Source organism: Giraffa tippelskirchi, chromosome 14 (genome assembly GCF_054371585.1).
Source record: "Giraffa tippelskirchi isolate mGirTip1 chromosome 14, T2T-mGirTip1v1.2.pri, whole genome shotgun sequence".
Taxonomy (NCBI): domain Eukaryota; kingdom Metazoa; phylum Chordata; class Mammalia; order Artiodactyla; family Giraffidae; genus Giraffa; species Giraffa tippelskirchi.
Window position 1 is genome coordinate 45,847,453 of NC_137288.1, and position 22,712 is coordinate 45,870,164.

A 22,712-nucleotide genomic window follows, 5' to 3' on the forward strand; every position below is an offset into this window, starting at 1 on the left:
CTTATTGCTAAAATCCAGAAAGGTCAGGTGGCTTACAGCTAAAACACAGGGTTACAAAGTCACAATGCAGGGAGGTGACAAAGTCGGAGGATTGCAATCCAAGGCTTGGGGTTCTTCTGCACCACGGGCTCTTTCCATCTAAGACCGGAGTCTCCATAAGGCACACTGCTAACAGAGATGTTCTAAGAAACAGAACCTGCACCTTGTTGGAAATGAATACCCTGGTCCCTATGCACCCCTTCATCAGGCCCCATGGTGCACACGTGTTCACCTGGGCCCCATTCTGCAATTCAGCAGCACCAGGAAGTGGAGGAACCCAGGACTGCTGCCAACTGCTACCTAAGGGGAAATTTTAAAGTGAAAGAAAGCCTTGAAACACACTCCCTTTCACCTATTAACGCCTTCCTTGGGCAGAGAACACAACATGGTGTCAAGCTAGAAGGCATCTTTCTGGCTTCCCCCTGCTGACACCCAGCCACAGAGCAAACCCAGCACAAACCCCAGCACACTGGCTTCCCATCCCTGGTCCTGGGTTCTCTATGCACTTCAGTGGACCGGTAAGTAGCAGCAAATCCAGGGACCCCAAACAGCAAGGCTAAATGTGGGGAGGATGACTCAGAGAGGGTGTACAGAATCCCACAAGCACTATTGGCCTGCTGTGTGTCCTGGACAAACATCTATGGTCCACAGCTCCCCAATTCTCCTTGGGCCTACGCATGCCTGGCACAGTGATCCGTGCAGGGGCAGAAGAAGGGCATCAAGTTCAGTACTTCCTTGGTGGTCCAGTGGCTGAGACTCTGCGCTCCCAAAGCAGGGGGCCTGGTTTGATCCCTGGTCAGGGAACTAGATTCCAGCTAAGAGTTCACATGCCACAACTACAGATTCCACATGCCGGCATTAAAAGGATTCTGCATGCTGCAACAAAGATTGAGGGTCCCACATGCCATAGCTGGGACCCAGTGCAGGCAAATAAATAAATATATATAAAAAAAGAAGAAGAAGAAGAAAGAAAGATGTCAGGTTTGGATCTCAAAGATGTGGAGTCCTATCTTGGCCAACACTGGGTCTGAGAAAGAATCTACACATAAGGAGGGTGTGAGAATTCACTGTGATAAATATCAACTCTCCAGCCCAGAACACAGAAACGGTGTCATCAATTCATCAACACATCTGTGCCAAGGTCTGGGCACACACATTTTCCTGCCATATTTCCAGATTTGGAAGTACAAGTCATAAATGTGATTAGTCTTACAAGTGTCCAGATGAAAGTGACAAAAAAAATAAGATTTTGGATCAGGAGATTCTGATTTTTGTATGCCCATAACAAACTGAATGTGTGAAATTCTGAGTTCATGGGGAAAAAAGAGGCAGATTTCAGATGAACTATGGCAGCTTTTTCCAAACTTTCACTTGAATATGAATCATCTGGGGATCTTGTTAAAATGCAAATTTGTACTCAAGTAATCCAGAATGGGACCTGAGGGTTTGTGAAGGTCCAAGAACTTACTTTTGAGCAGCAAGGTTGTTTGGAATTCTTTAAATTGCAAGAAGCAAATCCAAGGAAAATATATGATTTAAAAATGACACCCCAGGAGAACATCCATGAAATAGTATATGGAACCACCCAGGCAAGCAGCATTTCTTAAAGCGAGGCACACCAGGAAAGTAAATGACATTCTTTAAACTGCTCCGAGTTCTTTAAGTTGGCCCTGGCCCTGATTCAAATGAGTCTATACTCCACATCACAATTCATCTAGGCATGTGAAAGTTCTCTCTAGCGATCAGAAAAACAACACACTTGCGACAAAATTCTTGTAAGCAGTGCAGTGTAGGAAACAAAGTGTCCTAGGAGATTTCAAGTTTCTGGCCATGAGAAGTGGCCATGCTCACTCTTCAAGGCCTTTCTTCAATCTTGGTCTCACCGATTTATTTCCTCTCTGCACATTAAATTTGACAAGGTTTCTGTTGACAGCTGTAATTTTTTAAAAAGCCTGTCAAGTTGCCAGATATAGATAATTCCAAAGTCATAAGATGAATGTGACTGTCAAGTAAGGAAGCATCACATTGACTCACTCATCTTAATGTGTGTGTTGGGGGAGCGGATCAATAAAACATCCACGGGGTTCATCTTTATAGGATCAGCAGTTAAATCTGGCTATTTGGGGGATCAGAAATATTAACACACAAGATGGTCTAAAGAAGATTCTTGGAGACGAAGTGTGAGATCATTTGATCTCCAGCTGTTGCGAGCAGGGGAACACATCTGTCAAGCATGAGACACAGGCCAGTCTGGCACACGGCTTAGAATAACACCTATGTTTATCACCACTCCTGCCCTGACCCACTGGACAAGCTGGGCTCAGGCTCAAACTACAGAGTCATTAGGAGCCAGTGCGTGATGTCAAGATGCTGGGAAACTGCTGAGTCTGAGCCACTCACCCAGAAAGGAATGGGTCCCCCTCCCCTCTCGCCCACTGGCCTGCTATGCTATCGGGGAGATGCGAGCCCTAACAAGAAACTCAGGCCCAGATGGCCACCTTGCCCAGCATCGCTAATTACCCAGGGAAGTCACAAGGCTGTCTGACAGGTCCACATCCCTGTCCGCATACATGTGCACTCAACTAGGATGCTGCACACCAAACAGGGTCCTGATTTCAACACCTGGGAGGAAAGAGACTCCGGACAAAATTCCGAAGGAGCCTGGTCCATTCATCACCATCTGTCCATTGGGAGAGGAAGTTAAGTTTTTCAACAGACCACCTTCTTAATAGACCAGAAAAAGCCTAAGAGTTCAGAGGAGCATCACAGGAGAGAGGCTGTAACAGAAAAGGCTCTCCTTTCTCATCTGGAGGCCTGCAACAGGTTGGCAAGGTCCCATCCCAGAAGGGGAAACTGAGGCCCCAGGAAGTTGACATAACTGAGCCATAGGAGGCCTTCCTAACTAACTAGCCTGGACGTTCCCTCCCAGGAACCAGGCCTGCACTTCCTCCCGGTTGCTCACTCCTGTTCTCTCCCCATCCCACCCGCCTGATGCAGGCAGAACTGCCCAGGGTGCCTGGAACAAGCTTGAGCCATTTCCTGAACGGGCGAGTGTGCAGCATTTCACGGTTTTGCTAAGATGCTTGAGACCTGGAGATGACTTAAGCTACCAAACACAGTCTTTTGAAAGGTGAAAAACTTTTCACTCATTTCAGCGAATTCACTTTGGGATGGAAAAAAGAATCCTCAAGCCCCATTTCCTCTCTGTCCCCCACCCTCAAGGCCTTCAAAGGCTCGTAAGAAGGAAGGGCTTTCCTTTTCTTAGGAAAGTAAAAGGAAAATGCCCAGTGCTCCCGGGACACTGGAATACTTGGAGCGCAAGCAGAACTTCTCAGAAGGCATTCGCGGCGGCATGTACGCGACAAGTTAAGGCTCACACGCACCGCTCGCCCGGAGGCCGGACCCACTGCTGGACTCTGCGTCCCGCCTAGTCTTGCCGGGCGCGAGGAGAGTGCTTCTCCGGGTCCGGCCCGGCATTCTGAAAGCTCCTGCTCCCTTCCTTGCAAAGAGAGGTTTTGATGCCACTTTTTTTGGTGGACTCCCGCAACCTCTAACTCCAAACCCACTTGCATGAGCACGATGTTTCTGCTTGGTGAGGGCCGGGCTCATGCACACACGTGTGAACACACACACACGCTCCCCAGAGACCTTCTTTCTTCCGCGTGCCCTGGCTGTTTGGAATTCGCGCCAGAAGCCCAGGGATCCGGCAGGGCGCGGGAAGTGGGAGCGCCTGGTGTCCCGCAGCAGAGCGCCGGCCGGGCGGGGTTAGGAGAGGCGCGCGCCTTGTCCTGGATACTCACCGGGACCTCTGCAGCTGCTCGAAGGCGCTGGAGCCGCTCCCCGGGCCCGCCTGCTCCAGCGAACAGTAGTTCTGCGAGGTCTGCCTGGAGAAGGCAATGGGCAGGATTCCCTGAGTGAACGAGTTGAGGCGGCCCCGACTACCGCTCCCGCCCCCGGGGGCCCCGGAGCCCAGGAAGGCGGCCGCCGGCACGTGCACTCCGGTAAAGGCATCGTCCTCCTCCAGCTCCTCCGGCCCGGCGTCCCCGGGCCCGTCTGGCGGCTGCGGCTGAACGCCTGCAGCGAAAGGCGCGGGCCGGAGCGGCTGCCACGGCTCCCCCGACGCCCGGCCGGCGCCCAGGGGACTCGCGAACCCCCGGGCCGCCCCGGGGCCGAGCACAGTCGCGTGGCCGCCGGGGACGAGCGGCGGCAGCGGCGAGGGCGGCGGGTGGCAGGGGCCCGATCCAGCCGCCAACGCCGCCGCCGCCGCGCCAGCAGCGGAGAGCGCGCCGCAGCCGCCCCGCTCGGCGGCGGCGAGCAGGCTGAGCCGAGTCCTCGCGCCGCAGCCGCTGCCGGGTTTGGCCGCGCTGCTGTCCTCGCCGCCGGCCCACTCCTCGTCCTGCAGCGGCGGCCGGCCGTCCAGCGAGATGTTGGTGAGGAAGGAGAGGGCAGCCTGGCGGCGCCGCGGGTCCATGCGCGGCTTCCTGGGGGGCTCGGGCGGCGGCTGGGCCGGCGCTGCGGCCGCGGGCCGGGGCTGCGGCGGCGGCTGCAATCTGCCGGTGCCCGCGGCATCGGTGCCGGCGCTACTGGTGCTGCTGCTGCGGACGGCCGTGCCGGCGGTGGCTGCCGTGGTGGCGGCAGTCGCCGCCATTGTGTCCGTCTGCGGCGAGATTTCCGCGATGCCCCCGGAGAAGCGAGCGGCGCCCGAGTGCTAAGCGGCGGGCGCGAGCGCCGGTGACCCGGGCTGGGCAGGGCGCGGGGCGCGGGCGGCGTGCGCGGCGGCCCGGCCCCCCAGCGGGCGGGCCATGCTGGCCCCTCGGTGCTCGGGCGGGGGGCGCCGCCGCCCTGGCCCACGCGCGCGGCTGCTGGCTGGCTCGCTGGCCGTCTGCCCGCCCGACCGCGGGATCGGTGCTGGGCCCTCCGGGACCCCGCGATCTCCGGATCCCCGGCCCCCGGGTCGATATTTATAGGTGCGCGTGCCCCGCGCTCGCTCTGCGAAACGCTCTGTGCAAAAAAACACAGTATCACGTGTGGGGGGTGAAACCTGGGAGGAAAACAAAGCCGCAGGCGGCAGCCGTGCAGGCAGGCGACGGGAGGCGGGGGGCCGGCGGAGGAGGAAGAGGAGGAGGAAGGGAAAACCGAGCGGGTGGCGGGGCGGGGATCGGCCCGGCTGTCCAGGTAGTCCGAGCTGACTGCGGAGAGAGTTAGTGGCTCCCTGCCGGGGCGCGCGCCCAGGTGCGGAAGGCGAGCACGCTTCCCCGTCGCACTTGGACTGGGAATTGCGGGCGCGAGCAGAGCCCCGAGTCCCGCGTGAGGATATGGTCCCGGGAGGGTCGTGGGTCTGCGGGACGAGTCACTGGAATTGAAGCGATTTGGCCCGTGAACTTGTTAACTGGATCCTGCGCTGCCCTTGTTGGGCCCCGAGAAATAAGTCCTTATTAATAGTTACACGAGTAGGGCCACACCCCTTTATGTGGACAGTCCCACCAGCAAGCGGTCTCTGACCGTTGAGTTTGTGTCTCATTCATTTGCAGGCTGAGGACGCAGCTCCTGTTGTAAATACACACTCTGGGGTGCACAAGAACCCCAAAAGGATGTTTAGCGCTTCCAGTGTCTTCTATTAAATAAGTATCTGTCCAAGGATGCAATGACCCTTCCAGAGCTGCAACGACTGTACCCCAGCCCCACTGCCAACAACTGTCTGTTCTAGGGTAGAGGGGGCTTTACCGTGAACCATCTGAAAATGCCTGCAGATTTCCCTCTGCGGTTTGGGTGACTTATCAAAGGCAGTACAAACAGTTGTCACATTGACTTGAGTTCTCTGACATCTAAGAAACCTCTCTGCACTTTCCTGAGGGAGAAGCAATGTGTTTAAGATCAAGTGATTAATTTAATTAAAGGTTTAAATTTAGCCTTGGAGCTAATGGGTAACTCTACATTGAAATTCCACTCCATTTCAAGTTCAGCAAAGTAAATTGAGTAATGCAGAGCAAATACACCCTTCCAGAGACATGCAGCCGGCCTGGAGGAGGAGATATGGGCAAGTTCAGGTTACAGTGGCTTAGGCCAAACTTGGCACATGGCCCTTTACATGAACAATTGTTCATTTTTTTATTTTATGCCATTTTTAGGCCTTTTGAAAAAGTGGAAGGAAGAGTCTAGAGCAGCCTTATTGCAGCTAAGTGACCAGCTCTGTGTAATTTCATTAGGATTTTAATTACTCTGTTTAACTTCTTGAAACTCCCAAGTTACTCTGTTACAACTAAGTTAATTTTCTTGACTGTTCTGGTTGTGCTGGCAGGCAGTGTTTTAAAAAACCACCTCCACTGCACATGTACAAGAAAAACTTTTTTAATCACAAAAGTGATACATATTAATTGCAGAACATTTACAGACTAAGATAAGCAAAGAGAAGTAGGGGGAAAAAAGCTTCGTTAACAATCCCATCTCATATGGAAATAACTATTACAATTTTGATTTCTGTCCTGTGTTTATTAAACAAGTTAAAGCAGGCTATTTGTATCTTGTGATCTTTACTTGCTGTGTTTCAATTATCCTCCTTTTAAGAATATTTTTCTATAGCATCATTTTATTTATTTTTTTATATAGCATAATTTTAATAACTGCACAGTGTTCAATTTGATGGAGAAACTATAATTATTAAGACTATGCCCTACATTGCACATTTAGGTTGTTTCCCTTTTGCTGTTATAAAGAGAGATGATGACATCCTCTATTTTTCTAAATCTTGCTACTTATCCAGTATTATTTTCTTAGGATAAATAGATGCTGGGGCAAGGGCCAGATGTTTTTAAGGCTTTCTATCCAGAAAAGTTGTTACAATCTACTTCCTCACCCTTGCCAGCATTGAGTATTACATTTTTTCATCAATATCCATTTATTTGCCCATTAGGCTATTTTAAGGGTTAAATATGCAAACTAATATCAAATATTTGGTAAGCATCAAACAAGAATTAACTGGTTCTGCGATCTTATGGCAATCAGGAGAGATACAATTTATTGTTTACCTGCTATGTGCTGGGCTTCCCTGGTGACTCAGATGGTAAAGAATCTGCCTGCAATGTGAGAGACCAGGGTTCGCTCCCTGGGTCAGGAGGACCGCTGGAGAATGGAATGGTTACCCACTCCAGTATTCTTGCCTGGAGAATCCCATGGGGAGAGGAGCCTGGTGGGCTACAGTCCATGGGGTCACAAGGAGTCAGACATGACTGGGCAGCTAACACACTTACTTTACTATGGGCTAGCCACAGAATATTTCTAATTCTTATGCTTATGACCACACTGCAACGGGGGGAGGGGTGTTATCATCAATAGTTTACAAATGAGGCTCAAAAAAATTAAAGGATTAGCCCAAGGTCAGTAGCTCTTAAAGACGCTGGTCCAGAATGCAAATTTTATTCCAAGACCCATGCATATTCTTGCGCCCTCTGCTGGTGAGCATGTTTTCTAGGGGGGTGCTGTCTGCACATTTCATTTCATATTCTTACTGAAGGTCAACTGTAATGGCACTAAAACAAGCTTTGGAGAAAGGGATCCGGGTGTCAAGAGCAAGTCTCTAAGCAACTTCTATGTGCACAGCACCGTCCTGCTACAAAAGGGATAAAAAGAAGTATAGCTTTTAACCCTTGTGCCCTTGACACTGAAAGTAGTGAAAACCAAAAGCTCAGGACACATTGAAGTAAAATTGTAAGATGGACTCTGATTAAGTATCAAATGAGCAATCTGACTGGACTGTCTATACATGTTATCATAGTGTGAAGAAGTAGTTTTTATTTGAGGGGACGCCTCAGGCAAGAGCCCGGATTTAAGCTGACTTGGGAAATGAAGGAAGGAAGGAGAAGTTCAGTTCAGGAAGAGAAAATTCTGCAAATTCCTCATAGATTGCAAGCACAAAAAACTAGAACTTGAAGTCTAATTCTTTCTGGTTTGCCAAGGTCTTTTTTTTTTTTTCCCATTTACTTTCATGTTGCCCCTTCCAAGCACCCATTCTGAAAACTAATTGCATGCACAAACTGTTTTGATTGACATATATGGGAGTCAATTAAAAAAGAAAAAGAACCTATTAATACAAGTAATCACTGACCCTTTAAAAAAAAATAATCCAGCAGACCAAAAAGTCTGAAAATTTGCTTTGAGATGACTATGTTAAGAAAATACATTTCACATGCTTCCCCGAGGTGTCCTCAGTCTTCCAAAAGGAGATTGTTTATGCCCATCATGCTACCTACAATTGCAGAATTTTTATGATATTGGCATTTTTAAAAAATCAATGAATTTTCTTTGTATTACTTTGAAACTTGAATTATAGCAAACTCATGATTTTATTTTGTTTGAAATCAACCTGTTTTTTTTAAAAATTATACTGATTATGCATGAACAAGCATGTCATGTACAGGAGACGATCCCTCGGTGGGGAAGATCCCCTGGAGGATGGCTATGGCAACCCACTCCAGTAGTCTTGCCTGGAGAATCCCGTGGACAGAGGAGCCTGATGGGCTACAGTCCATGGGGTCGCAAAGAGTTGGACACGACTGAAGAGACCAAGCATGCACACATGTACAAAGAAAGCACTTCTCATGTAATTATAACTCCTGAACATGCAAATTACATATGATGCCAGCTTCTAGATGAAGTCTGCCTAGAACAACAGGCCTAGAAGGCTGTGTGTCTCCCAGTATAAAAGCATTATTTTACAGTGTTTGTGTTTACTCAGGTCACTCTCACATCAGAGTGGGATGAATGTGGCCAGATTCTGAGGGAAACATCACCTCTTTGCTGCTGGGAAGATCAGCTGGGCTAATTAGTGGTCCATAGTAACCTTCACTGATAGGTGGGTAAACTACATGAAGAGACAGCTCAGAGCAACTGAAATGCAAATGCCTACCAAGCATTTGAAAGAAGAAGAAATGAGTGATGGACATTCTTATTGGAACAGCCTTTCTGGAAAGTCATTTGGTAAAGGTATCATGAGCCTTAAGAAAATTGTGCTTGAGAGCTTGGGCTTAAGAGTCACAGTGTCCGGGTTAAATCTGGGGCCCACGATCACAGTTTTGAGAACATTGAGTATGCTATGCTTTGTGCTTCAGTTCTGTCACCTGTGAAATGGGAATGGTAATATCTACTTTGTATAATGATAGCATTGTTACTAGGATTCAGTGTGGTAATGGTGCAGTTAATGCATGGAAAAGGTAACCACTCAAGAAATGTAGTTACTATAATAATTCTCAGGAGCTATTGAGAAACAAGGTCATATATGTATGCACAAAAATATTCATCACAGCATTGTTTAAAGAAAACTTGGGAAAAGGAAACTCTAAATGTGGAGCAATGGAAAAACTAAGTAAAAAATGGTTTTCTCAAACAATGGGATATTGTGCTTCTATTTTTTTTTTAAATTATCTTACCAAGCTTTCTTAATGACATGAAAAATGTTTTTTTGAAACAATGCTAACACAGACAGAATAGAATAGAAACTAGACAGATCACAATATCTCAACTTTGTGAAAAAATAGAATCGTTTTAAATATTAGTATGTGCCTAAAGGGTACATGTGACCAAAAGGTTAAATAATTGGCTAAGATAGTAGGATTATGGTGATTTTTATTTGCTTCTTTTTGCTTATATAAATAGAAATAAGTGTGTGGTCATTATAGAAGCTGCTTTCCAATGAATACTTTTAAAAATATTTTTTAAATGCCTGGAAATAAAGCTTGAAAGAAAATATCGCCAAATGTCAACTGGTGGAATTATTGGGGAACTTTTCTCAATTTCTTTAGGGATAATGGGAAGCAACTAGCTTTCTTTGCTACAGATGGGTAGGAGGTGGTTAGCCAGAGAGAAGGAAATTCTTTTAGGAAGGAAACCAAGTATGAATGAAGGTGCTGAGCCAGGGATAAGAAAGGAAAGGACTTTTTGGAACTGGCTGGCAATGAACAGACCTCCCAGAACAGACACTGAAAGGACTGTAGCAGGGGCTTCTCTGGTGGTCCAATGGTTAAGATACCTTGATTCCAATGCAGTGGGGGCAGATTCAGACACTGGTCAGGAAACTAAGATCCCACATGACCCGTGACCAAAAGAAAAAACACCTGCAGCAGTGAATAATGGGAAATAACACCAAAACACAGTATTTAGGGCCAGATCCTGAGGGATCCGTAATCTAAAGGAAGAAATGTGAACCAATGGGTACTGGAGACCCATAGGTGATTTTTTTTGAACAAGAAGTGACACGTGTGTTGAGAGCCAAACTGAAGGACTACAAGAAGGACTATTAATTTGGCAAGTGTGCACATGGGGTTGACCAGAGAGTCCAGAGTGGAAAGGGTTTTTTCCTTGATTCTTCCATTTACGTGTTTATTCACTCAGCATGCTTTGAGCTCCTGCTTTATGCCATGCTCTCTGCCAGGCACTTAGTAATGCAAGGTTCCAGGTTTCGAAGAGTTAGCAGTCTGGTGAAAAAACTGGCAAGAGAGAGCAAAGGGAACGAGGATGGGTTCCCTTTTAGGTGCAAGCCCCGAGACGGTTATTTCTACTCACTAGTTTGACTGAATTCTCATCAAAGCCCTGCTGTTGATTCTATTGAATATATACAGAAATAGAGGCTCAAACAAGCTAAGCCTTTGGGGTTGTGCTTAACTGGATAATTAAGCTGGTCCCTGGATAATTTTTTCCGTAACATCTTAGGGTGCAGGTCCATGTCACAGGGAGCGGCTGAATCCTAGAGGTCAGAGAGGCCCCACGGAGAAGGTGGTATTTGAACTTGGACTTTAGTGTTCATGTGAGATGGGGCATTTCAGGCCACGCAAAGGCACAAGGACAATAATGTTAGGACTCTGTTACAACAATTTGGGCCCAAGGCAGTAGCACTTGGAATTGGCAGTGAGAATGGAAAAGAAGGGTCAAGGGCATGAGGCATTGAGGAGATTTCCAACCTGGGGGGCAGCTGTAATTCCTGAAACAGGCAACAATACCCTGGGAAGGGAAGCCCAGATGAGAAGGGAAGACGTTGGCTGCATTCTGGCAGGAGTTCCTGGTCTACACTCTCATACAGGGGCCCAGGGAAAGGTAGGAAGGTCTCATTTTACTAAATCATAACTTAATTAGATGGAATGAGAAGAAGACTCTGTTTGCCTTGTCACAACCCCCCAATCTGATTATAGATAGGCTCGCATGCAGAAGACACTGGTCTTTGGAGCCCCTACACTGGCCATAATCACTCACTCATTTGCCGTTTGAGACACAGCTCAGAGTCAAAACAGGATCCTAGCCCCCTTTTGTGATGTACCCTAGAGAAGGTGTTAGAAACAAGCCATTCTAGAACTGGGCTCATTTCAGCCACATTCAAGGATCCCTTTAATCACAGGTGACCGAAACCCAAGTCAAAGTGGCTTAAGGAGAATTTACTATATTTATAATATCTAAAGGTATAAGAAGATCTTGGGACTTCCCTCGCAGTCCAGTGGTTAAGCCTTCACCTTGCAACTCAGGAGAAGTTGGAAAGGGGTGTGGGTTCAGTCCTTGGTTGGGGAACTAAGGTGCTGCATACTTCTCGTCAAACAAACCAGCCATAAAAACAAACAATATTGTAAAACATTCAATGAAGACTTTGAAAATGGTTCATATAAAAACAGTCTTAAAAAGATAAAATAAGGATATACGAAGGTCTCAAGGAACACAGAAATAGGAATACAGCTGGGGCCCGGCCACAGAGAGTACGTGGATTTGAACACTTGGGAGCCTGCCTTTTCTTGCCCCCTTAACCTTTTCTAGCTCCTGGTTCACACACTCCCTCTGCAGATTCTGTTCCTTTAGTCCACTGGGCAAGCAACGGGGCCCTGGACAGATTCTCACCTTAATAACCTACAGAGTCTGGACCCTCTGGGTTTCCATCTCAAATTTACAAAGGAAGACTGATTGGCAGAGCTTTTGTGGAGCAGGCCCTGGACTTCTCATCTTGGATAAGAGGCATTCACTTCCAGAGGCAGATGGATGGTAACAGGGGGAGGGCCATTCCCAGAAGAAGGGAAGTGCGGGGCAGGTAAAACAGTCTAGCCTACTGAGTAAAGTCTAGCCTACTGGGACACTTTTCTAACTTCTCCAGGTCTAATTTCCTTGCTTGGAAAATGGAGATACACGCTCTATCTTGGAGGTTTCTACTGTTAAAAGTAAAGAGGATGGGACTTCCCTGATGGTCCAGTTGTTTAGAATCCACCTGCCAATGCTGGGGACATGGGTTCAATCCCCAGTCCAGGAAGATTCCACATGCCGTTGACTACTGAGCCTGTGTACCTAGAGCCTGTGTTCTGCATCAAGAGAAGTCACCGTAATGAGAAGCCCTCGCACCGCAAAAAGAGTAGTCCCCACTCACCACAACTAGAGAAAGAAAGCCCTGGGCAGCAAGGAAGACCCAGCGAAGAAAAAAAAAAAAAAAAACTTTAAAAAGAGTAAAGAAGGTGAAAAGGCTTCCCTGGTGGCTCAGATAGTAAAGAATCCCGTCCCTCCCTCTCCCAACACACACACAATGCAAGAGATCTGGGTTCGATCCCTGGGTCAGGAAGATCCCTGGAGAAGGAGGGAATGGCTACTCACTCCAGTATTCTTGCCTGGGAAATCCCATGGACAGAGGAGCCTGGCAGGCTGCAGTCCATTGGGTCGCAAAGAGTCGGAAACAATGGAGTGACTAACACTTTCAGAGAGGGTGAAAAGATATTGCAGGTACTCAGGCTTCCCACCAAGTGCTCCTTCAGGTAAAAAAGAGACTAGGACTTCCCTGGCGGTTCAGTGGTTAAGACTTGGTGCTTCCACTTTTAGGATGTAGGTTCAATCCCTGGTGGGGGTAGTAAGATCACACACGCTACACCATGATGTCAAAAAATAAAATAAATAAATAAATAAGTTAGAAAAGAGAAAACTGACAGTTTGAGGGGTCTGTTGGTGAAGCTGAAAGCAGAACATTTATTTGAGGCCTTTTTAGCATAAATATATGTGAGCTAGAGGAATTTAGCATATGATAACTGACATCTCAAATTAGTAAAGATAAGATAAATTATTTAGTCAGTAATGTCAAGATTGACTGGGTTGCCAGTTGGGAAAAAAAAGTAGATCCCTCACAGTTTATACCAGGTTAAATTCCCAATGGAAGAAAGATTTAAATGCAAAAAAATGAAATCATGTGAGTAGTCAGGAAAAGTGCTAAAAACCTTAGCAAAAGAGCTCAGAACCTGTACTCATGGTTTGCTTTGTTCAGCACTGAAACTCCAGCCCCTAAAGCGGTGCTTGGGACAGAGTCAGAACTTAATAAATTTTTTGTGGAAAGAATTAATGAGAGAATACTTTAAAAATCAGCTCAAATGGGGACAAGCCTTTGTAAATATGACATAAAACCCAAGAGAAATGAAAGTAAAGGTAAATTGAGACTTCCTTGGTGGTCCAGTGATTTAGACTCTGTGCTGCCAATGCAGAGGGTACAGGTTCAATCCCTGGTAGAGGAACTATTATAGAATCCCACATGCCACGTGGCTTGGCAAAAGATTATTTTAAAAAGATTTTCAAAATAATAAAAACAAAATGGGTAGGGAATTCCCTGACGGTCCAGTGGTTAGGACTTGGTGCTCTCACTTTGGTGGCCTGGGATCAGTCCCTGGCCTGGAAACTAAGATTCCACAAGTGGCGCACTGCGTCCAAAACAATACTAAATATTGCTTTAAAAAGGGCAAAGGAAAATTTAGCTACTATATACATATGTATAAAACAAATGAGGGGGGGCGGGGCAAGGGAACCAGACTAATCGAAAGGTAACCATACTGGAGGGAAATATTTGCAATTCACTTTGCAAAAGGGACCTTTCTTTAATATTTAAAGAAATCTTAAATGTCAGTTAAAGAAAAGCCAACAATCCAGGAGAAACATGGGCAAATGATATGAAGAAATAGCTCCCAGAATAAGAAAGACAAGTGGGTCTTGCACATTCAGAAAATAAAAGGATACTCCTCCTTCTGCATAATTAAAAAACAAAAATGAAGACTCTTAATGGGATACAAGATTTCACCAATCAGATTGGCCAAGGTCAGAAAGGTTGAAAACACATTGTCTGTTGTGCCTTGGTTAAGGGATCAGAAACAGATACTCTGATGAAGTAGACTGGGAGCACTCTTCAGAGAGCACGTGGACCATGCACTCTGCCCTGTGACCTACTTCCAGGAATCTGCCCTACAGATATACTAACACATGTACAAATGAAGAATATTCAGGTCAGGATTATATTTGTTGGAATGTTGCTTATAATAGGAAACTATTGGAAATAACCATCACAGGGCTGGTTAACAAATTTTGGCACATCCACATAATGAAAAATTGTGCAGCTGTTAAAAGAATGAAATCACTCTTTATGAATATTTATGAAAAAGTCTCCAAGATGTAGTGTTATTTGAAAAAAGAAAGCTGCAGTGGCAATGGTATTTTATGCTCCTTATACTAAATAACAAATAACCCACAGATACACTTACTTGTACTGTGTAGAGATGATTTCTTGGAGAATTCCCAAGAATATGGGAATGGTGGTTGCTTCCTGGGAATGAAGCCAGGTGGTTGGAGAACAGAGGGGTAACTTTTCATTCTCAACTCTTTGATACCTTTTGAATTTTGCTTCACAGACATGTATTATCTCTTCAAATAGTAAATTAAGAACAATGTGGGTTAGTTGAGCATTCTGCCCTGAAATATATCCACAATTGATTTAATGTGAAAAGGTTTTAACTGACTTAGCTTATGCTAATGAACTCCCCTCCCAAATCTCTGAAATTAAAATTCAGGAAAAGACGCAGCACATTTATCCTGGGACTTGGTCTGCTGGGCACACCAGCAAGTGGCCCCTTTCGGAAGAGAACAGAACTTTGCAGGGTGTTTGGCACATCATGAAGCTGCCCTACAAATGTGAGTTCCTGTTTGTGGGAAAGGAAATGCTCTGGGAGAGGAGCTGGAGGGAACCTCCGCTCCCCTGGCAAGGACAACAGGCTGATGAACGGCTGGTGCTGGGAGCAGCGCCTTGGGAGACCAGGAAATCCAAGGTCATATAGGGTCCGCATTCTTCAACCTAACACAGTCCCCTGCACACAGTAAACACTCAAAAAAAAGAAAGCATTCGCATTTCCAGAGTGAATGAAAGTACCAAGAGTTACTGGGATCTTGCCTAAGGGTGGTGTCAAATGCTGTTGGAAGGCTTTGGGGAAGTCCCCTAAATAGATGACATTTAGCCTGGGGCTTTAAGGAGGAATCCCCCAGACTTCCCTGGCGGTCCAGGGCTTAAGGCTCTGTGCTTGCAATGCAAGGGGCATGAGTTCTATCCCTGGTTAGGGAACTAAGGTAGACCAGAAATTAAAAAAAAAAAAAACCACACACCTGGCGGACAAGGGGGATAAAATGGGATTTTAGGGAGAGATAACAACTTACCTTTGGGCAGAAGAGTGGAGGGAGAGAAGCTCATAGAACACCTATCTGTCCTGCTTAGCGGGCTCAGTTGCTCCCTGCTGTCTGACTCTTAGCCACCCCATGGACTATAGCTCACCAAGCTCCTCTGTTCGTGGGATTTCCCAAAGCAAGAACTTGGGAGTGGGTTGCCATTTCCGTCTCCAGGAGATCTTCCCAATCCAAGGATCGAACCCAAGTCTCCTGCATTGGCAGACAGATTCTTTAGCGCTGAGCCACCAGGGAAGCCCCCTGGTGCTTGGAGCAGCCATCATGTGGTCAGTTACCTCTGGGGGCACTGCATGTGTTGGCAGCTACCTGACAATGTGAGTTCAAAAAGGTCCAAAACTGACAGACAGGAAAGAGAACAACCAAGTCCCATTTACTCGAACAGAGAGGAGGCTTCAGGAAGCGAGGGCCTCACTTGGAACCCATCCCCACCTCAAAGGCTAACTGTCAGATGTGGGCGGAGCCGAGCTCGCAGCCTATCAGATCCAGTTCCTCCTTGGTAAACCGCCCCCTTTATTATAAATATTATCTCTGAGAGCCACAGATGGAGGGCCACGATCCGTAAATGCTTTCAAAATCCTAAATTGGTTTTTAAAATTTTGTCAACAAAACCCACCCTGAGCTGATCTGAAGCTACTCATAGACTTAACTGATCGCACTCCACGTGTCTGTATATACGTTCTGCTGTGGCAATACGTGTGATTGATTATAGGATGCTATTCTAGACACTGCTGAGGGGTTCGATAACATATCCTAGGTGCACCATGCTGCTTTTCTAAAATTTGGAAAATTCTGAGTTCTGAAACACATTAAATCCCAAGAGTTTTGCCAGGATTTGTGATCTAAGAGGCCAATACAGATAATGTCTAAAATAAAAATAGTATAATGCCCTGGGTATAAAAAAAGAAGAAATCAAAGAATAGAAATGTATAAAAATAGAATGTATATTTCATTATGTAAATGCTAGGGCAGGACTACACCAGAAGACTTAACACAAACTGGGGAGAGTGGTAGACACCCCTCCTATGGGGTGGGAGTGGCCCTTAAAGTGGACTTATTTTTTAATAATAACTTGTTTGTGTGCTTTTATTATTTATCCATTTATTTACTTGGCTATGCCAGGTCTTAGTTGTGGCATGCAGAATCTTTAATTGAGGCATGTGGGATCTAGTTCCCTGACCCAGGCCCCCTGCATCAGAGTGCAAGTCTGAGCCACTAGCCCACCAGAGAAGTCCCAAAGTAGACTTTTGAAGGTAGCAATTCAAATGAAACTGATAAAGTCGTATCAGTTGTATTTTTTTGCAACTCAAATACTAGGAGTGACATTGTCGTAATTTTCCAAAATGGTGAGTAACTGTAGGTAAAGTTCTGATACCAAAAAAAAAAAAAAATACAGTCTCCCTCAATTTACTCAATAGCTGCATTCCTGGAAAATCTAGTGCATATAAAAACCATGCAAAATTACTTTCTGTTCCTTTGTAAAACATAATTAGATTTTAGGCCCAGATGATTATAATGAGGTTTTTTTTGTTTACTTACAATATATGTTTTAATGACAGGTTAGGAAGTGATTCAGGATGCAGGACAAGTCTTTGTCCTGGGCGACTGCCTCACACGTGGCAGGCGCTTCTCGTCTCTGGCCCCACATGTTAAATATCAGTAGTGTTCCGCATTCAGATCATTATGACAACTGGAAATGCCCCTCCCATTCCTAAAACCCTTAAGATGGTAGCCTCGAGGGGGAGCACTGCTCATCTGCAGCCACCCTCAGAACCACCAAGTGGAGGGCAAGACTTGGTGGATGAACAATGGAGTCCTGGGGCACGCATAGTCCAGCTGGGGAATCCTGCAGTCAGGTCTGGACTGAGCAGTTTGGAATTGAAGAACCTTGATTTTCCCAGAAATGAAGGCTCAGGAAACATATAGGCATTGAATACCTAAGTTCCTCATCAGGTGTGCCAGCATGGCACTGTGGCTCTCCAATTGATGGCCAAAATGCAGGAGGTTTTGGCCTCCGGCATCACTCTCCTCCGACCCCACGACCCCTATCAGTGAGGTGGCACCTTTTCCAAGGGCCGACGGGCCACGTGGTACTTGGCTGATCTGCCCAGGTCGGGGCATGTCAGGCAGTCCATGGCTGCTCATCTTCCTGTAAAACTCAGTCTCCAAGTCTCAATATATCTTAAGGGTGAGGAGTTAAACACAGCAGTCTGTTCACCATAGCCAAAAGGTAGAGGCAAACCAAGTGTCCTTCCATGGATGAATGGGCCCAAAAATGTGGTCCATACATATAGTGGAATATTAGTCAGTCTTAGGAAGGAAGGAGATCCTGGCAGATGCTATAACGTGTGAATGAAACTTGAAGACATCATGCTAAGTGAAACAAGCCAGTCACAAAAAGACAGATACTGTTGGATTCTGGTCTCTAGAGCAGTCAAATTCAGAGAGACAGGAAGTGGAATGGTGGTTGCCATTGGCTGGGGAGAAGGGAATGGGGAGTTATTGTTGAGTGGGGACAGAGTTTCAGTTTTGCAAGATAAAGAGAGTGCTAGAGGTGGACGGTGGCCATGACTGCACAACACCGTGAAAGGTATTTAATGCTCTTGTACTGCACTCTACTGTCCTTCATGCTACTTAAGAATGGTTAAGATGGTAGATTTCATGTCAAGTGTATTTTAGCACAAATAAAAATTTAAAAACAAAGAGTGAAGGCACTGATGGAAAGACTGGGAAGCAAGGATGAACTCTGCTATTGACCAGGTTGTTGTGGATCTTGGCCAGGTTAACCTCTCTGGGTCTTAGTCTCCATATCTGTGAAACAGGGATAGCAATATACTCTTCTTGGGGTGGGAGTGCACTACCAGTTTCCCCCAGGATCGTGTGTGTAAGCCACGGGGCACACTGTCTGCACTCAGGAAACGTGGTTGTTATTATGCATGCACGTTTCACTTACTGCTCCTGAAAGCAATCTTTTCCCCTCAGACACTCGCCTAGAAGCATTTGGGGTATCCAGACCAACAGCAAGGTTAGATGGACATTAACAAAGAAGAATGACTGGAGACCCAGGGAAATGTGAGTATAAGCTTCCTGGGTCTTCCTGCCTGGGGATCAGCATCCTTCTCACCCACAGCGAACCTTCCTCAGAAGTGTTTTAGGCAACTTCGCTGTATCTAGAGAAAGCCCTTCTTAACCAAACCGTCCTCCCAGAAGGACACTTCTCCTGAAGTGTAAAACCTTCACTATTCCCATTTAGACTCTCAGGGAGAGTTGATAATTGTTGTTGACAGCAGCAAGTGTTCATTTTCTTTTGTTTTGGTTAAACAATAATTTGACTGGAAAAATTCTTCCTGGTGCAGTAATTAATGATCGGCTGGAGCTGATAACACCAGAGGTAAAGCAAAAGGCACTTAACCCAGCTAGTCATTAGCTACCAGGAAAAATGTTAGACCTGGAGGGTTATCTGTGCTGGTACAAACTCTAAGATTGGTAGGAAGAAAGAGGGGGGAAAAAAAAAACCTAAGCAATTTCTTTTTGTGAAATGAAAAGTTTAAAAATGGAGCGTTTTGTTGCCATAGACACCATTCCTGGCTCTGGGCTATCCTCCACGCCTGAATCCAGCCACACAGCAATTAGACACAGTTTTCAGCAGGGGAGCAGAGCCTCCCAAGTGCCTATAATGAATATCTGCAGCTCCAGGCTTCCGCGGAAATCCTCAAGCCTTCACTTGTCACCGGAATTTCCTTAGGAAGTGTTTCTAATTACACATTTCTTGCTGCCTGCTCCAGGTCAAGTCTTGTTGTGTACAATATACGAATTACATAAAACCTCAAAATGGTGAGGGGGACCCTGGAGTGGTCCAAAGTGCTCTGTAGTTGTTTTTTAACTTAGTAGTTAAGCATTACTGGGTGTAACAGGGCATCATTTGCATGAGCAAAAATAACGTTTAAGAGACAGCACGTGCCTTGTTCTTTATAAATCTCTGTAGAGGTCAGACCCATTTCAGCAAGACGTTTATATAGTAACAGAATCTCCAATGCCAACACATGGTCTGCTTCTTTTAAGTGTTATAGCGGGGTCCATGTGAAGCGGAACTTCATTCTTTTATATCATCTCCTGGGACCTGCCACTTAGAGGCCTCCTGGCAGTTTAGTTTCCTGAAGTTGGACTCTTGGTTTTGGTAATTCTCCAAGATGTCAGTCTTTGCCCACTATTCTTAGAGAAAATTGAAGTCAAATTAAATCTCAATCCAGATGCTACCGTATGGACGGTAAATTTTCTTTGGATTTGAACAAATTGGAGGATACTCTAGCTCTTGAAGAAAAGGCAAAAATAGGTTTTCTAAAAGGGTGGGTTTGCTTGGACTGGGGGTTCCCCTCCTCACAGGGGAGCTCTAAGTTCCAATAACATCTCTAACTTGCCTTGTGTCATGAAAGATTAAGAGTACTGAGTCAGTGCTCACAGGTAGGGACTCTCTGATCACCTTGGTGGGGCTGAGGAGTTGGGCTTAGCCCCCAGGCAGTGTCCACTTGGGGAGGGCTGGTCCTGGCCCCAGCTTGCAACTGATGCTGATGCAAGAACATGCTCTGACCCTGGTCCCTAAGGAGTCTCAGCAGAAAGTGGCAGCTGCTGCACGGTATGGCATTTGCTATAGGCTTGCTTCTGCCTACTGGCCCCTCCTCCCAATCTCTAAATGTTGATAGCTAAGGCTCAATCCAGGACCTCTTTTCTCTGCCTACACTCAATTCCTAAGTGACCTCATCCAGTGACAAGGCCATAAATCAATACTGTCTGTAGAAGATTGTGTTTTCCAGAGTTGGCCCCAACAATAATGTTTCCATCCTCTATGTTCATCTACAATGTGGTCTTCACACTCTTTCCATGGAGAGAAGGGATCTATATCCACCACCCTCTCATCCCACCTTGAATTCTGGCAGGCTCTAACTCTCCTGTAGCCCAGAGAATGAGGTGGGAATGATTTCCGAGACTAAGTTAGGAAATATCTTGTTTACTGATATTCTCACCTTTTGAAGCCCTGAGCTGCCATGTAAGTAGTCCAACTACCCCAAGACTGCCATGGTATAAGGAGATCAAGCCACATGGAGAAGCCACTTTAAGTGTTCCAGTTGACAGCCTCTGCTGAGGTCCCAGTGATTAGCCAGCATCAACTGCCAGATTTATAAATGAGGACATTTCCAGGTGATTGCAGCCCCAGTCATCATGTTGCTCCCAACCCTTGAGTGTTCCAAGCTCAGACCAAAAAATTGTAAAGTAGGAACTAAACTTTCCTGCTATAAGCTGCCTCTGAATTTCTAACCCCAAAATTGATGGGTAGATGAAATAGATTTTTAAAGTTATGTTTTGGGGTCATTTCTTTTTAAAAACAATATTTATTTATTTGGCTACACTGGATCTTAGTTGCAGCATGTGAGATCTTTAGTTGCAGCATGTGCGATCTAGTTCTCTGACCAGAGATTGAAGCTGTGCCCCCTGCAGTGGAAGCATGGTGTCCTAACCAATGGAACTCTTTTAAATCTTACTTCTCTTTAATCCTTCAAATATATTTATATATACTCTTGAGAATATATGGAGTTGCCCAACTCTCTCTATATATATTTGGAGTCCAGTGACTATAAATTTCTCAAGGAACAGGACTTTTTCTTTGATTCATCACTGTTGCTTTCCTGCCCTGGTCTTTGCACTATTCACATGTGTTCATTACACAGTGTGTGCTGGTGGAATTCACGAAGAAGCAATTGTGTCCAGTGTGTGTTTTATCTATATTTAATAACCCTGGAATGTAGTAGCTGCTCAATTAATACATGTGCTTAGTGACTGGATCATGATTTACTAACTGCAGGACATGTAAGGGGGACGTAAGCATAAGTGCTGGTCTTGGCCTTCAGTTACTGTTTATGCCTCGCCCAACAATGAAAGAGCTATCACAAGGCAGTATGTGATTATGATTTGTTGACAAAAGTTTGTGGGATGTAGAGAAAGCTTTTCTAAGCCTATATAACCAAAGTCATAAAATATAAAGGGAAGACTGTACTACATAAAAATGAAACACTTCTGCACATTAAAAAAAAAATCATAAATATATTTTTAAGGCAAATGGAAAGCCAGGAAAAACTTGTCAATATATTAGCAGAGATAAAAAATATCTTTAATATTTAAAGAGATATTCTATGTCAATAAGAAAAAGATGAATACTTTTTAGTTAGGGAAACAATATAGACACTCAAAACCCTTCAACCTCATTAGCAATCATAGAAATTCATAGTAAAACCATATTGAAATAACATTTTTTTAATCAAATTGGCAAAGTATTTTTTTTAAGATAATCTGCAATGTTTGGCAAGATTAGGAAGGCTGAAAATTGATGTTTAAAGTTGCATGTTAAAAACCTTTCAAATGGGCATGATTTGTGACCCAGCATTTCAACATCCCCAATTTTATGCCTAAGAATTTATTGCTGAGTTTTGCCAAGATCTGTACACAAAGATACGTCATGAAGTACTGATCTTCATAGCAGAAAATTGGGATTAATGTCCAGCCATTGGGATTTAATTGGTTAAATAAATCATAACACCACCCTATAATAAAACATTATATAATCATTTCAAGTACTGATCTGAAATAATACTTAGTGAAGCAGGAACATATTCATGTTATACAGTTAAAGATTCCATGTATCAAGCAAATGTAGAGTCATGTTCTTTTTCATCATATATATATTTCCATCATCAAAAAGATGCATAGAAGAAGCCTAGAAAGATTTACACCAAAATTTTTAGGGTTCTGTGATTTTATTTTTTCTTACCTTTTTTGTGTTTTTAAGTTTTCTACACTAATCTTTTATAGTCAGGAAGAAAAATACCATTATTTCTTTTAAACTGTATAGAAGGTTGCTCCTGCAGAGAAGGTGGAAATGCCAGTTCTGATTGCTTTCTTTGAAAATCTCTCAAGGCGCCAAGGGCACACATTTATAAGAGCCCATTCTGTCCTGAGCATAGGGTGGGTGTGGGAGGAATTTGGGTGAATGTTTTGTACTTACAGCTCAACCTGTAGTACATCTTTAAGACTGTGGGGATAGGTGCTTCGCACTCTGTAGAGCTGACGAATGTATGTGAGGTTTCCTCTCTGTCTGTCTCCGTCATGTGAAAAGATCTGTGAATGGAGGGCTT

The 22,712-nt window shown here is 45.3% G+C and overlaps 1 protein-coding gene across 1 annotated transcript in view; it reads right to left on the minus strand.

The window, feature by feature from the left end:
• CABLES1 (Cdk5 and Abl enzyme substrate 1) overlaps nucleotides 1-4,975 on the minus strand; it is a 102,489-nt gene extending 97,514 nt beyond the window's left edge. Inside the window, exon 1 of the mRNA XM_081563287.1 lies at nucleotides 3,840-4,975. Coding sequence (XP_081419413.1) covers nucleotides 3,840-4,687 — 848 coding nt within the window. The 5' untranslated portion in view covers nucleotides 4,688-4,975. The remainder of the gene's footprint in view (nucleotides 1-3,839) is intronic.
• Nucleotides 4,976-22,712: the final 17,737 nt, after the last annotated feature.